The sequence below is a fragment of the Zygotorulaspora mrakii genome, chromosome 1, assembly GCF_013402915.1.
Source record: "Zygotorulaspora mrakii chromosome 1, complete sequence".
Taxonomy (NCBI): domain Eukaryota; kingdom Fungi; phylum Ascomycota; class Saccharomycetes; order Saccharomycetales; family Saccharomycetaceae; genus Zygotorulaspora; species Zygotorulaspora mrakii.
In genome coordinates, this window is record NC_050719.1 from 414,004 (window position 1) to 429,744 (window position 15,741).

At 40.1% G+C, this 15,741-nt stretch overlaps 9 protein-coding genes and 1 non-coding gene across 10 annotated transcripts; 5 read left to right on the forward strand and 5 right to left on the reverse strand.

Annotated features, from left to right (window-relative positions):
* Positions 1 to 258: 258 nt before the first annotated feature.
* On the forward strand, positions 259 to 807 carry CBP6 (Cbp6p; the record flags this gene model as incomplete). Its single annotated transcript, XM_037286098.1, has 1 exon — positions 259 to 807. One exon carries the CDS (start codon positions 259 to 261, stop codon positions 805 to 807), a length of 549 nt encoding a protein of 182 aa, XP_037141993.1.
* A 43-nt stretch (positions 808 to 850) lies between these two features.
* MUD1 (Mud1p) lies at positions 851 to 1,735 on the reverse strand (the record flags this gene model as incomplete). Its single annotated transcript, XM_037286099.1, has 1 exon — positions 851 to 1,735. The coding sequence occupies one exon, from the start codon at positions 1,733 to 1,735 to the stop codon at positions 851 to 853; it is 885 nt and encodes a 294-aa protein (XP_037141994.1).
* A 233-nt stretch (positions 1,736 to 1,968) lies between these two features.
* HG535_0A02050 (elongation factor 1-alpha) lies at positions 1,969 to 3,345 on the reverse strand (the record flags this gene model as incomplete). The annotated part of the gene is made up of 1 exon (XM_037286100.1): positions 1,969 to 3,345. The coding sequence occupies one exon, from the start codon at positions 3,343 to 3,345 to the stop codon at positions 1,969 to 1,971; it is 1,377 nt and encodes a 458-aa protein (XP_037141995.1).
* A 129-nt stretch (positions 3,346 to 3,474) lies between these two features.
* Positions 3,475 to 3,951, reverse strand: HG535_0A02060 (uncharacterized protein; the record flags this gene model as incomplete). Its single annotated transcript, XM_037286101.1, has 1 exon — positions 3,475 to 3,951. The coding sequence occupies one exon, from the start codon at positions 3,949 to 3,951 to the stop codon at positions 3,475 to 3,477; it is 477 nt and encodes a 158-aa protein (XP_037141996.1).
* A 130-nt stretch (positions 3,952 to 4,081) lies between these two features.
* MRL1 (Mrl1p) lies at positions 4,082 to 5,308 on the reverse strand (the record flags this gene model as incomplete). Its single annotated transcript, XM_037286102.1, has 1 exon — positions 4,082 to 5,308. The coding sequence occupies one exon, from the start codon at positions 5,306 to 5,308 to the stop codon at positions 4,082 to 4,084; it is 1,227 nt and encodes a 408-aa protein (XP_037141997.1).
* Positions 5,309 to 6,591: 1,283 nt separating this feature from the next.
* HG535_0A02080 (uncharacterized protein) lies at positions 6,592 to 7,206 on the forward strand (the record flags this gene model as incomplete). Its single annotated transcript, XM_037286103.1, has 1 exon — positions 6,592 to 7,206. One exon carries the CDS (start codon positions 6,592 to 6,594, stop codon positions 7,204 to 7,206), a length of 615 nt encoding a protein of 204 aa, XP_037141998.1.
* A 502-nt stretch (positions 7,207 to 7,708) lies between these two features.
* Positions 7,709 to 8,233, forward strand: HG535_0A02090 (uncharacterized protein; the record flags this gene model as incomplete). The annotated part of the gene is made up of 1 exon (XM_037286104.1): positions 7,709 to 8,233. One exon carries the CDS (start codon positions 7,709 to 7,711, stop codon positions 8,231 to 8,233), a length of 525 nt encoding a protein of 174 aa, XP_037141999.1.
* A 2,344-nt stretch (positions 8,234 to 10,577) lies between these two features.
* HG535_0Atrna1E lies at positions 10,578 to 10,649 on the forward strand. Its single transcript has one exon. It is a non-coding gene; the product is annotated as a tRNA-Glu (tRNA).
* A 1,779-nt stretch (positions 10,650 to 12,428) lies between these two features.
* HG535_0A02100 (uncharacterized protein) lies at positions 12,429 to 13,172 on the reverse strand (the record flags this gene model as incomplete). The annotated part of the gene is made up of 1 exon (XM_037286105.1): positions 12,429 to 13,172. The coding sequence occupies one exon, from the start codon at positions 13,170 to 13,172 to the stop codon at positions 12,429 to 12,431; it is 744 nt and encodes a 247-aa protein (XP_037142000.1).
* Positions 13,173 to 13,528: 356 nt separating this feature from the next.
* On the forward strand, positions 13,529 to 14,812 carry OPY2 (Opy2p; the record flags this gene model as incomplete). The annotated part of the gene is made up of 1 exon (XM_037286106.1): positions 13,529 to 14,812. The coding sequence occupies one exon, from the start codon at positions 13,529 to 13,531 to the stop codon at positions 14,810 to 14,812; it is 1,284 nt and encodes a 427-aa protein (XP_037142001.1).
* Between the last annotated feature and the right edge of the window lie 929 nt (positions 14,813 to 15,741).

Sequence of the window (15,741 nt, forward strand, 5' to 3'; positions counted from 1 at the left end):
AGAGGTTGTGAGAATGGTAGGGCGCAGCGGTGCTGCGTCTTATCTGTCCAGGGTGTAGATTGCCGCAGGTTACGCAAATTAAGACGAATGAAACAGATGTAGCTGGCAGATGGTAGGCGGTGTCACGTAGGGAATTGAATTTGGCGGTTTGGAACGGCAATATTGTAATGTGTAGTGGTTTCAATGCACGGAGCAGCGAGACAGCGAAAAATGTAAAAAAAAAAGTGAAAAACGTAGCGAAAAAAAAGGATTTGTTTAATGACTTGCAATGATCTCAATACAGAGTTTAAGGTCACTCAGTGTAGGTTGAACATTTTTGAAGGCAGAATGTCATCTCAAGGAGTGAGAGAGGCTGCAAAGAGCTTAGTGAAGGCCCTCGAGCGGTTCCCAAATGAGCGCATAAAGCACTTGGTATCTTTCAAACAATCGCAGATGGAGAGATTTAATAGGGTGGCCGGATTACAGATTGGACAGTCCAAGGATGCAAGTGATAGTAAAGTGTCGCTGGACGATATCAAAGATATCATAAACAGAACGTCAGCTCCTTTGGGTTTGCAGAAGAATCTGCTTAAAAAAATGCAATCTGCAATGGTCAATGAGGATCTCACGGAGCAGAGCATCAAGGAGCAAATTAGCGCTTTGAACACGCTGACTACGGATAAATATAAGCAATACTACGATGTGAGCGATAAACTGTACAAGCCGCAGGGGAATCCGCAGTACTATAAGAGGATATTGGACGAGATCGAGGGCAAGAAGAAGGAGACTTTCATGACAGCGCTGAGAACAGTCATATTGGGTAAATGAGGCAAGTATGCAAGCTGTAAATATTTTTTAATTAGTTAATTATTCATTTGGCAAAACCGATTGAGATATCGCTATTTTGGAAGCGGCAGGTATCGCCCAAGGAGTCTTTGATGCTCTTCGCATCATCAATTTGTTGATACTCCACAAAAGCGACTCTGCGTACATTTACCAGTCTAATTTCAACAAGGTTTTCGCCCTGAAAGACGTCTTTTAATGCCTCGGTGGTTGTGTCAGGTGGAAGATTCTGTATCAACAAGATCTTGTTTGGTGGATTTGCCGATGTAGCACTAGCTGGTAGCTTCGTTGTACCTTGGCCTAGTTTTCTGTTTGTCACTTTATTCCTGGATATAGATTTGGCGGTGATGTTTTGTTTTTTTGTGGCCTTTACAGCTTCACATATTTGTCCGATCGTATTTTCATCCAATCCTTTGCTTCGTAGATTAAATCTCAGTCTTCGTAATCGCCTTTTCAAAAGATGCTGTTCCCTTTTGGTGCTATCGCTGGCCAACTTTCTTTTCAATTGTTTTGTTTTTAATGCTCTATCTAATGCAGCGCCATCTTCGAGGGCTAAGCCCAGCAGTGAGTCTTTATTGGAAAAGTGAATATCAATTTTGCGCCCACCAATCATTAATTTTGAACCAAAGGTCTCCACAAATCTCTGAGCAGCTGCATGATTAATGAACGTGATGAAACACTGATTTCTCAACTTCAACGATCTTGACAGTGATACCGCAACAATATTGTTCGTCGTATCTAATAGCTGTAACTTTGAGTTTCCTACGGTTTCATTTTTGGGCAGCGGCAACCTTGGATTTTTGACGTATTCATTTTTAGGATTCAAATGCTTCAGTAGTAACCTCGTGAAATTTGCTTTGCTTCTAGGACGACTTGGTATATTTTGCAAATACAAGGTCTTTAGGTCGTGCATCACTTAAAATTGCGTCGTACAATATGGCGATTTATGCTTTCTTTTGGAATCAACAAGTCTGTAGGTGAGTGAAGTGTGAGATTGTTGGCACTTTTTCCAGTAAAACATAGAAAAACTTCTGAATGAAAAATTAAAATAGTAATATCTTGAAATAACCACACTAAATATAAGGAAACAAAAGACTAAATATTAATATATAATATAAAGAAACGAGTAGATTTATTATTTTACACTTATTTCTTGACAGCCTTTTGAGCAGCCTTGGTGACCTTAGCAGCCTTGTCAGTCTTGACAACGGACTTGATGACACCAACAGCAACGGTTTGTCTCATATCTCTGACAGCGAATCTACCTAATGGTGGGTAGTCGGAGAAAGCTTCAACACACATTGGCTTAGATGGAATGAATTTAACCAAAGCAGCGTCACCGGACTTGATGAATTTTGGAGCGTCTTCGATCTTCTTACCAGATCTTCTGTCGTTCTTCTCCAACAATTCGTCGAATCTACAAGCGATGTGAGCAGTGTGACAATCCAAAACTGGAGAGTAACCAGCAGAGATTTGACCTGGATGGTTCAAAACAATGACGGTAGCGTTGAAAGATTCAGTGGCCTTTGGTGGATCGTTCTTGGAGTCACCACAGACGTTACCTCTTCTGATTTCCTTGACGGAAACGTTCTTGACGTTGAAACCAACATTGTCACCTGGCATACCAGCTTCCAATTGTTCGTGATGCATTTCGACGGATTTGACTTCAGTAGTGACACCGGCTGGGGCAAAAGTGACAACCATACCTGGCTTGATGACACCGGTTTCGACTCTACCGACAGGCACCGTTCCGATACCACCGATCTTGTAAACATCTTGCAATGGCAATCTCAATGGCTTGTCAGTTGGTCTGGAAGGTGGCTCAATGGAGTCAATGGCTTCCAATAAGGTCTTACCTTTGACGACACCAGCCTTGGTTTCCTTTTCCCAACCCTTGTACCATGAAGCGTTAGTGGTAGGTTCAATCATGTTGTCACCGTTCCAACCGGAGATTGGAACGAATGGAACAGTCTTTGGGTTGTAACCGACCTTCTTGATGAAATTGGAAGTCTCCTTAACAATTTCTTGGAATCTGGATTCGTCCCATTTGACAGAGTCCATCTTGTTGACGGCGACAATCAATTGTCTGACACCTAGGGTGAAAGCCAACAAAGCGTGTTCTCTGGTTTGACCATCCTTGGAGATACCAGCTTCGAATTCACCGACACCACCAGCAATAATCAAAACAGCACAATCAGCTTGAGAAGTACCAGTAATCATGTTCTTGATGAAATCTCTGTGACCTGGGGCATCAATGACAGTAACTTCGTACTTTGGAGTTTCGAACTTCCACAAAGCAATATCGATAGTGATACCTCTTTCTCTTTCAGCCTTTAACTTGTCCAAAACCCAAGCGTACTTGAAAGAACCCTTACCTAATTCAGCAGCTTCCTTCTCGAACTTTTCGATGGTTCTCTTGTCGATACCACCACACTTGTAAATCAAGTGACCGGTGGTAGTGGACTTACCAGAATCGACGTGACCGATGACGACAACGTTAACGTGAGACTTACCCTTACCCATTTCTAATTACTACTTGTTGTAAGTGAACTGATGTGCTAAGATAGAATCAAGAGAAAATTTCCAAATAATAATGAGTATTACACAGAATAGAAGAGAAAAGTTGTCAAATATCAAATTTCTCCTTCTTTCTTATATCCAACAAACCATTTTAAGGATTAAAAATTTGAAACCCTCTTTATACGGCCCTTGTTTCTTTTTTTCCCGCCTTTTCTCAAGAAATTTCGGGCTCGCTGACAGAGAAAAAAATTTTTCCACAATGGAAAATGTGAACAAAGAAGAAAAAGCATGTGTCATGGGTGTGGGGTCTGGGTTTCTGCACCATGTACGGCTTCTTTTCCGAATTTGCCAATTTATTTTTTTCCTCTTTCGAGCCTTTCGAATCGATAAATTTTTCATTTTTTGCGTCTTGCTGGTGAGATTCGTCTTTTTTCTCTGCCGGTGGCAAAAAGAAATAGCAAGAATCGGTGGGAAAGAGGGGAAATAATTGGCTAGTCGGGTGCACGGATGCCACAAAGATGATGCCAGTGGATGTACGGGCTTACACCAGCAGTCCAAGCAGATTGGTTGACTTGGGAATGTTTTTGGACAATACCCTTTAGGATGCATGTGTGTGTATGCATGCGTTTGAGTGTCTGTGTGTGTGTGTGTGTTTGTGTTTGTGTTTCGTATCGTATTGTGTTATATGTGCATGCGTTGGTAGATGTTATGTATGATATCTATGTAGATGTGAGATCGATCAATCTAGTCTTCTTGTTGTCGAATCAATTGTGCTGTTGCTATCACTGGTAGCTACCTCTAAACTATCTAGAATATTGTTTTGCTGTTCCATGTCTTGTAAAAATGAGTCATGGCCTCTAGTGCTCTGGGAGCTGAGCCGTATTGGACCACCAGCACCTAATGTTGGTTTAACATATTTCCTTGGAGCTCGCAATCCTGTTGTGAGCAGATTTCCTAGGGTCTTGAAGATGGATTTCCATTTGGGTTCACGTTCAATGTACTCCCAGCGCGGACGGAAACTTCTCTCGTTGGACAAATTTAGGCCTTGAGATGGCGACAATGAGGATAATCCCGAAGAGGACGATGCGAGACCCGAGGAATTGAAATGGGTTTTCATTTTGCCGTAGAGCCATCTTCTGCCCCCGTATTCCACAATGAAGAACACCGCAAATATTCCCACGAAAATTCCCAGAACGTTGACCTCTTTGCTCTTGTTGGTTGTGGGGCATGCGTATATGCTTCTTACCTCGAAAAAATATGAACATTCGTGCAGGTTGCCAATATATGTCATCTGAGCCTTTGCAGATATTTCCTTGTCACAGACAAAGTAAAGAAGCGTAGATTTCCTGTCTACTTTGTTCGGACACATAGAGCCGTTATGATACTGCAAAGTAAGTTTCCTGTTTCCGCTCACCTTTGGTTTGGTTGCAAAATCACCAATTGAAACCAACTTGCTTTCGTCCTTGGGATCTGTGTAGAATCCACCGGTGTGATTATCTAACTGGGGCTCCTCTTGTGCAGTAACAGGACTGGAGCAGATGCCTAACGTGAAATTTGTATCATAGTCCCATCCTCTTATCATCCATCTCGATTTAGGTGGATTTTTTGTGCTTCCCGTATTACTTCCCTTTTTCCCGTCGTCCACTAATGGTTTGTTGGGAGTAGATGACAATTGAGATAAATCGATATACGTTCCACTTAAAGGATTAAATACTGCGCAGAATAGATCATCTTCATTCTCATCTTTATCGTCTCTTTCTATATTACTTTCATCTCCTTTACCGTTGAGTTTGCCGATCGTGCTACGAGTTGTTTCTGTACTAGTAGTATGGAACGAATGAAAATATGCTACGGCACCAAAACATATAATCAAGGTACTCACAATTGCAACTGATTTCTTAGAAGATATCATTATAGGCGCTGGATTGGATCTTCCGTTCTGTCGCAGCACTCTTAATGTAGCCATCCAGATGTTGCTCTAGTTTTTAGGAAGTTTATCTTTAATTATCGTTGCCCTATTGTCGCGCATGCGGCTTGCACCTGAAAACCTGAAATTTTGAATTTGTCACATCCTGTAAGCAAGCTTACTGAAATATAATGATCTGCAAACAGTACGTGTAATCCTGTAAGCAGCCAGGTGTTTCAATGATAATACTCGCAATATCCATAGTAATAAGCAAAGATTGTAAGACCGTTTAAATAGAAACTTGATGCTGTCAACGGAAGGCTGTTACGTGGTACGTTCCACTGTAATCAAGGTTATGCTACAATCATCTGCCATCTGATTGCAGCACCGCGGTCACTCAAGATAAGGTGTTTCTTTCTGCAATGATCAGCAAAGTGTAATTTACGTGATTTTGCTCATTCAATCATTTGTTTTGATTAGTTGTTTGTCCCGCGTAATATGCATCGATTGACAGCTTCTATAAACATCAAAGAGTTGAAAAAGATGCAGTGCGTCTTCGTACATTTGCAAAGGACGAAGAGAACCATGACGAACACAGAGAAGTTGTGGAAAAAAAGAAGACAAGCGTCATCCTATGGGGATTTTGAAATGGCTCAGCAGTGTGTTTATTGGAGGTTTTGTGTTGTACAGCGACTAATAAGCACGTTTACCATGTTTAATGACGCTGAAGGAAGATTAGTCACATTCGGGAAGTGAAAATATTTTTTTATGAATCTAACTGATCTTTTTTGCTAGCATCAGTGCCTACGTTATCGTTTTGTTCTTGAAAAATTCAACAACTCCTGTGAATGCTGAAATTGATAGTTTCTTCCCTTTCCATGTTCTGGATATCATTTGGCTGCCCATTCTAGAAAAAAATAATTTCTCAATCTGTGGAAGGGCATCACTTAAGTCCCAAAACAAAAGTTTTTTGGATTCTCGATGAGCAAAATGCAGATTAACATTCGAAGAAAACAACCTGAACGGTCATGATATCAAGTCAAAATAAAATAGAATAGCTCAAACTAAAGTAAAATAGTCACAAAAGTCGTTTTAGAACTCTAAGTGGGCGTATTCGTGATGGTCTAAAGCTGTTGAACGGGAGACGTTGTGGACCCTTGAGGTTGTCAACATTCTTTCGAGAACTTCCAAATCACGATGTAACTAGAAATCTTCAAAAATCCTTCAAGTGAACTTTGCCTGCAGAGGATATAAAAAGGCAGACTTTATATTTGTAAAGCAACTGGTCTGTCATTGAAAAAGACATCAAGTAGCCTATTTCGCTTTATATTTATATTGTAACCATGAAGTTTAGCTCTTTTCTATTAGCCGCCGTTGTATCAGTTGCCGTTGCAGTAAGATTTGATATAAAAAATGCAACATGTACAAACCTTCATGGTAGACACTGTGGCACCTATGCGTTGAGAGTTGTTGGGACGAACGATACTTTCTTGGGTGTCTCAACATTTGTTGGCTCGGAGGCGCTCTCAGGAGGTGCTGAATATTCTTGGGATCAGTATTTGAATCAAAAACCAGGATTTTTAACGCGCTTAACTACTGTCGGAACAAACGAAACTGCTAATTTCAAGCCAATAACTATGACCACTACCCGTCCTAATTGTAACGTTCAGTCTATCGACACGGGTATGATCGCATTTGCTAACACTGTTACCAATGAAATTTCCTTCAATGATTGGGCCTATACCGCTTTCAACTCTAGTGTTCCAACGGCTTTGGCTAACCAATTGATGAACTCGACTAGCGTTGGCGTTCAATGTGCACAATGCTGGCCCGGTTTCACTTCTACATTGCTCAGTACCCCAACTGTCAATATTTTCAGTTCAGATGATATTTTGCCACCATGGTGTTCAGAAATTGAATTCGAACCGGTGTGTCCAGCAGAAGCAGGTTTTGCTTAGCCTTTCACCGCTATTTCATATTTTTCAAACAATCCAATGTTCGAGTATTCGACTCTGCAACTATTATGCAGCTTTGAGGTTATCTTTTCGTTCTTTTTTTATAGATATGTGACTACTTTATAGACATGTCAACTGAAGACTTTATAGAAGCTATTTGATCCTATATTCCAATTTTTGTTGGCGAAAGACCAACTCATTTGAGAGCTGACAGTATCCATCATTCACGATGTTTCTCACGACAATATAAGATCTGTGGTTTTCGGCCGCGTAATAAACCTCCTGAACCGTTTGAAAAAAGTTGTTTTTGGTACCATTGCCACAATATATCAGAATTATTTTAAGAATTGAAACGTAGTGTTTATGTTAGTTCCTTTTTATGTCAGAGTGTCACTGTAAAAAAAAAAAAAATGAAAATAGGTGGAGAAGTACAAAAGCCAAGTGAGAAATATATAGGAACCAACAAGACGCTTATATCCCGATAATCATCTTAATAAAATCCTGAATGGGTCAGAATACCGATTTCTATAAAAAAAATATCATAACAACATATATGAGCGCATTTGCATTGAACAGTTATCCAACGTCACCAAATCAAAAGAATAAAATACATGAGGAGGATGAATTTTTGTTCATGTTTGAAGAAGATAACTGCAACGATTCGTATGCAAAATGTGTGCAGAACTATGCAAATGAGAATGAAAAGTTGCAACTCCTAGTGAATCATGGTGGACCTAAACGTAAAAATACAACAAGGCATTCTGAAATTGATCAGGATAAAGCCTGCCCTAGAACCTGCAAAGGCAGTCTGCGGTTGCTTTCCGATCAGGAATTTCTCTGTGAAGACATATGTAGCATTGAGGATATAGATCGATCAAAAAGGGTTATCGAGAAAAAGCAGGAGGAATACCATAAATGGAGGTGTTGGTTTCTTGATTGGAAAAATCGTGAAATAGTCCAAAATGAGGATAAAACCACAATTGAACGTGAAGAGACTCTTGAGAAAATAACTACAAATTTGATGCATTGATTGAATTGAAAACACAAGGAATTCAGCTTAAATATCTGACAAAGATGATTATCTCCTACGATCTTACGAGACTGTTCGGTTCTTCCTCGCTTAGCAACTGGTAAGTTTACAGTCCATAAAAATAGGTAATTGAATCATATATAGATACTATCAACATTCAAAGGTAACCCCTCGAAACACTCAGTTCCTTTTCAAGTGTCAGTATATTTCATCATTCTTTTGTTTCTTTTCAACTTGTGCTCCGTGTGTCCCCCCGGTAAGTGGCGCTGACGCTGGTGAGGCTCTCTCGCCTCTCGACACAAACCACAAAAACACAAGCGACAAGAGGCATCTATTGAGGTTGGCTAACAGTTTGAGGGAGAAGAACCTTCTTGTTACAATTACTCGATTTACATTTAAAAATAATAAAATGAGCTCATACACGATAAAATGGAGTATTAGGAAAAGCTCCAGTTTAGGCTAATTAGTAGGTATCTTTCATAATTTCCGATTGACCTTCCTGGAGTGTCTGTCACCCTTTTCCATCTTAATTATCTCTGGGACGGCTGAGTTTGTTTCTTAGGCGTTCAATTCTATGATACGCCGGTTCATGATTGTAGAACAAGACGACGTAGAAAAATGATCGTGATGCGATGAGATCACTTGTGAGAATTGCGCCATCAACCCTTAGGTATTGTTCATACTGTGCGTATGTTCGGACTTCATAAGGCAATTACCACAGGTGTGACCTAAAGCAGCGCATAGATTCAATACTGGTTGTCATTGGCAAGAGGAGAATATCAGATGCCTGAGCGGTAGCTAGTGTTGAACCAAAGACTATTTTACAGTTAAGCAAGAGAATTCAAAAGGCTAACGTGCTACTTACAATTCTTCATTTCTGATCAAATATCGTCGTGTTGAAATGGATATTAATATGAAAGTGCTGGAATGAGAGGTTTTGGAAGGACTTAAGTCCCAGTCTCTTTTTTGTCCCGAACGTATCATGTGAATACCTTTATATCAGTTTATTTAGAGGTTAAACTGATATATTAATACTAATGAAAGCGTGTAAACATTGAGGGTAACGTATACAATTTCATAGGCCAAGATAGTGACTTCAAGTTTATGCGGTAACTGTGTCTACGAACTTCCTCCCCCCTCTATGTAACTTAACAGAAACGCGAATCGATATATAAAGTATTCCTTGTAAACTTCAAAAATACAACACATCAAATCATAACAGCATGTATTATCGCGGGTAAAAAAGTTGCCATCCTTTAAGCGTGCGACGACAGTACATGCAGCATGTGACTGGAGACATCCCACTTGTTACTAATGAATGATCTTCATGCTATATTCCTGCCCTAACAATAACTGAACATCATCATATTGTCATCAAAGTCTTACCAACTTATTATCGACAACTCCGAAGATAACTTACTCTCAATAAATACCCGATTACTATATGAATCAGTTGACAGAACTATTATCGAAATAGAATAGAAACCTCAACACTCGCTGGAACACAAGAATCAGCCAACAAAGATGAAACTAGCAGACCAAAAAATAAAAATAGAAATAGTGCACGTATTTGTACACACCTTGAACTATGTATTCGTTGAAACATAAATCGATGTTGTGTAAGAAATAAGAAGTATCAAATAGATGACTTAATAGAACCGGAAACAAGACAATTGTCACGATACGACAGAAGGAATGAAGTCAGAGGAAGCTCCAACAGAATATTAAGCGGCTCTAAAGAGTCGTCAGCTCATGTTCTATCGCGAGACGGTCACACTTCAAGAATCTGATTACGGAGTAATCAATGGTAGGGAATCAGAGATTACAGTTGTAATATAATTCTATGGGATTGGAAAAGTAGCGTAATGGCAACACAAACAATGATCAGATAAGGGTGAAAGTACTTCAATCATATCCTGGTTATGGATCAATAGGCGCAAAATGTTAGTTATAAATACTGACGTATTTTCCAGATATTAATCCAAGTTCAATTAGTTTTATCTCAATTCATGATATAGAAAATCAAGGACTTATATATCTGTATAATTGAATATCAAAGTATTATCATCAATGTCAAATCAAGTTACTATCGACAACGCCGAAGAAAGCATTCTTTCCAAATAATATTACTATAAACTTTTATTGGTTTAGTTTATTACAAACAGAGGATATTCAACACTGGATTATTACTTGGATAAACACTAGGATAACTCCGAGCAGTTATCTAAAGATTGTTCAGTTAATTGAATTAGAGCTCCACGAAAGAATACAAATTGAAAATGCCATGTGTCTTTTTATATTTTGTACAGGTCTGCGTAGCGCACTTTGTTCATTCATTAATAAATCCGATGTAGTGTAACGGCTATCACACCTCGCTTTCACCGTGGAGACCGGGGTTCGACTCCCCGCATCGGAGTAAAACTTTTTTAAATTTTTATCTTTGACTATTCTTGTATCGTCAGTTAAAAAACCCTATTTTGAATTACAACTTTCAGATCTCTCTCCGATTCTTTATCTTCTCTCTAAGTTGGCCCCGTAGCTTCAGCTGCTCTTTGATTCCATTCATACAAAAGAACTATAAGACCCTCATTTTTTGTCCATTCTGAAGATCCTGTGCCTTTCTTTTTCAAATTTAATTGTTTTCCCTTTATCAACAGCTCTCTGACGCTAATTTGGTATAAGCCATACTCCTTCCAAGACAAGCAGCTAGCGAGTATTGACAATTGCAAAAAGCAGCCGCATCATTTTTGTTGCATCAAGAATAAAAATATATCAGAGCTGTCTTCTAACATATCAGGTAAACATTTAGTGGCTCAAATATATTATCATTCTCAGTAATAAGATAACTTTTAAATGCTTACGCGAGTATCGTACAAACACAGAGTCCTTAGGGGAATTCTCAGAAATTCTATATGATTTTTGAACCGATAAACATGAAGATAAAGCGGACATGGTAGGAGTCGTCTCAGCTACGAGCGGGTTCCTTTTGGTTTTTTCCATCACGTTCTCAACCTACTGCAGTTTGCACCAATTATTTGTTTCGTGTTTTGGACTGTCACTCGAATTTTGCTTCGAAAGTATGTACCTGTAAAGCGAGTAGCAGACAGCTATATTGTCGAAAATAAATTGATAACAGTAATTCTGATTGATATTATGATATAAACAAGAGATATTAAGTGAGCAGCTTGGGAGAATCAAAGATGAAACTTTCACAGTGACATTGCGACAAAAATGAAGTCAGATGAAGCTCAAGCAGAATATCAATCAACTCCAGAAATACGTCAGCCAATCCTCTATTGCGAGACGGTTACAATTCAGGAATCTGACTACAGAGGAATCTATGGTATGGAATAAGATTTAACGAGCTGTGCCATAGAGTCTGGGAGACTGGAAAAATGGTCTCGTGATAACATACACCATCAACTGCTAAGGCTGAAATTACTTTATTCATTATCCTGGTTGTGATTCAATAGGTGCAGAATGTCAGGTTTAAATAGTGACGTCTTTTCCGAATATCTAATCTCATTTCATTCAGTTTTTATCTCATTCTATGATATAAGAAATCAAGGGCTTATATATATCTATACTCGAAAACAATACTATCACTAATGCCTGAGCAAGTCAATGTAGCTAACTGTGAAGCTAACCACCTTTCTCAATATATATTTCATGATACAAATGCACATTTAAAGTTGTATCTAACTCATATTGTGAATCTCTTATGCTGTGAGGGTTTCGAGCCAACATAATAAAATTCTGCCATGAATTAGCACTTTGTATGATCTCGGCGGCTAGAAAAAAGGAAAAGAAAAATCGAACGTCTGAGCAACAAAGACAGAAAAATGGCTACTTTGAGGTAGTCGTAATCTTTATCTTTGTGTGTTTAAAAGCACTGAATTCCCTCACTGAGCAATTGGCTACCTTTCCTATGAAATAATGTCTATTTAGTAATGAGTTTTCTTCCTACTTCCCCTAAGAAGGGGACACGGTTAGAAAACTGGGACTCTGCCACCACTTTGACAAGCCTGTTCAGATTTCAAGCTACAGGTATCTTCGGCCGCAACAAAATGACCTCCAGTTCTAGCGATATGCCAATGCTTCACATGCAGCATGGAGACTTCAAGGTTGGATTGCATACAATCAAGTACGGGCATCCTGCTCAAGATTTGCACAACAGGCCTTTAAAGAGAAGAACTTAATGACTTTCTATATAATCGAACAGGAAAGGAACATCTTTCGAAACTGTCTTGGCTATGGTGGCGTTTTGTAACCATTTAGGAACGTTTCCTCCAGCATCGTTAGTCGTGACCATCAACCACAACAGTTCATTAGTGTTGTAATCATACTCCAGCTTCTCGACACTAACATAATATGCTGGCGTATGATTGGTCGTCAAGCTTTTATCAAGGTGACCAGCATTTAGCGAAATTATCATAGAGACTTCCTTGCCTTGGTCGTTGGTGTAGGGCTCGACTGGATAGACCCATTCGTTGAAATCTCTTATTGTTAAGGGCTTTCCCAAATCATACTCGATATGGACAAGATTCCAACCATTCTCCAGCTTTTCTATAATATCAACCTTGTCCAACACTTCTATATACTCCTTTTCCAACTTTGATCTTTTTGTTCTGTCCTTCATACTCCATTGATTATCCTCTGTTCGCTCACTCCCGTTGAGGTAATAGACAACTTTATCGTACAAGGCCGTATCAATCTTATGTTTAGATACACGACTTAGCCAGAAATCCGTTCCTTTTGTGGTGCTATAAGTTTGGACTTGAAATTTTCGATCTTTTTTGCCTTGGAACTTATACAATTTCCCTTTCTTCCACTTTTTTTCCACGTCTTCAGTCATTAGTTCACTAAATTTGATGATTTCGTTCTTATCTGACGGCAAGTCCTCCTTTTTAACCGGAGACTGAGTAAATTTCAATCCCATCTAGTTCTTATGCAATTGATGCGGCCTGGCGCTGTTGATAATACAGATCTGGACCCTCCGCGGTGTAAGAACAAATATCATATTTTCTCAAGCATGCTTCCATTCATACCATTTTACTTATATTGAAATATACTTGCGCAAGAATCATGACTATTCGCTCGTTCCCTGTTGATCTCTATAGAAGCACGTGAATATGAGTTGCTCGACTGAAATTCTTCTCCTTCAGCCGACAAACTTGAGGCACTATCTGGGACGCGCACCGCCATCGATTTATGAACAAACATATTCTATAATCTAAATATATACACTCGCATTATACTTTTTGAACAAATAGAGCTGTGAAAAAGATATAAGCAATGAGTTCGGCTAGATCATCCCTAATCGCAACAAGTACCGTTTCTTCAACGTCTCCTAGTTCTAGTGGAGCATATGTTGATTGTGGACCACCGCCAGCATGCCCGCAATGTGCCAGTGGTGAAATCTGTGTCATGACAGAATTAACACGTACGCAGTGTTCGACCACCATATGCATCAGAAACTCTTCCAGTGGTGGTAGTCAGTCATCACGATCGAATAGTAGGCTGATTGGTGGTGTCGTCGGAGGTGTCGTCGGTGGAGTAGCTGTATTAGTGGCACTTCTATTATTCTTCCTCTACCATAGGTTTTGGAAAGGAAAGTTGCGTGAAAGATCAGACAGGCTAAACTCGAATAGGTCTGTATACCATGACGAGGGACTGTTTGAAGATGATGATTATGATGATGAGGACGATGAAGATGATGAAGATGATGAGGACAGTGAAGAAGGTATCCGGGGACGAACCGAGAATAATCATGCGAACTACAAGAGGCCAATGATGGACACAGCATCTAATGTAGGTGATCGGAACAGTACGGTCACTATACAAACGAGAGCATCTAATATTCTACCTATTGCGTATATCCCTGGTGTCACGAACGGAAGTGGTACGATGTCCGGGTCAGGATCTGGAGGGTTATCATCAAGACTATTCCGTGGTCTCAATACTTCTAATTTGCACAGTGTTGGAGATATGCGATCTCATATCACTCTAGGATCATCTATTTTAGGTGGTTTAGATGATGACGATGAGGAACCGGAGAAAACAGAAAAAACAATACCACTTGGATCGTCAGCCAATGAGAAAACCTCTGAGAATTTAACCACAGCTATTAGGGCGAAACCAAAATTAGTACAGATTGCCGAAGAAGACGGTGATGACGAGAGAAAGGCAGAGAATCCCGTACAAGATTTTGAATTATCTGAAAAACAACCAGAAGATAGCTTAGCATCTGAAAGCAAAGAGGACCGTCTCAGCTCAACTCAACTGCTCGATGAGGTAGAACAAGCTGATGATGGGCATAAACAGGAGCAAGGTCACAACAATAGCGATGATAACGATCGCCATACTCTTGATACCATCGAAATTGCTGCTGAGGAAGGCGATGATGATGATGATGATGATGATGATGATGATGGAAGTTTTATCTTGGACCTGACAATTCCGGATTCCATACATCATAAACCCAGTATCAATACATCGACCGTCGATGATCACCACAACCAGGATGAGGACTCTGGCAGCCCTTTCGAAGATAAGTTTAGGATCGATGTTGATCTATAGTCATGAAAGGATAGACATAATCGAAGCAATCCAAACGGTAGGTTCGCCCTTTAGTTTTATTTGGGTAAGCACGCGTTTTATGTACTTTGGATATATAGGTTTTTCTATTGCACGTATCCGATAACTGTTATGAACTTTTTTACTCTGTCTAGTCCCTCAGACAGAGATCCTGTATGACTGTAGCAGGATTGCGATTAGACGAGCGGCAGTCAGAATTGCGACGTTCATCCCGGATTTTCAAGCAGTAGTTAGCACAGGCGGAGGATGGCAGCAGGAGTATTCTCTTGGCAGATCCTGGTTTCATACCTTCAAATAACAGAAAAGAAAGACACACATTAACGAACGAAACAGAGCACAGAGGTGAATCAGGCCAGAGACCGTTGTACGTATTTGAAATGGACGGAAAGGCAAAGCTTCGCAATTCCTTCAGCATTCTCAAAAAAAAAAGAGAGGAGCGCTGTTTGCATTTGCTGTGAAAGAAACTAAGCGGGTTCAGTCTTGCAAAATCATTTGGGAACATGTCAGGAATATCCACTTTTCCAAGTTTAAGGTCCAGTCGGCATTCTACGCGAGAACAAGACCCGTAGACTCAATTTCTGTAGAAGGGCAATCATCACCGCTGTCAAACGTCCTCATTGGAAATACAGATGCACTCCGCTAGACCAGGGGCACACTCTCCCTAGAGAACTGGCTCCGATCTTGACTGTTGAGACGTGCGATTGGAACAGCATCTTTTGGTAAAAGCTTGCTTTGCTCTCGCACGGCTGGAACGCAAATTGCACCATGGCCAACACGCCCTGGCTCCCGTCATGGACGGCATAGAGGTCCAAACGTGGCAGCGATAGATCCGGCGGTTGCAGCTCCTTCGCGCCCAATACACACGATGCAAAGGGTATCAAATCAAGCAGGGGAGACTGCGCTCCTTTACA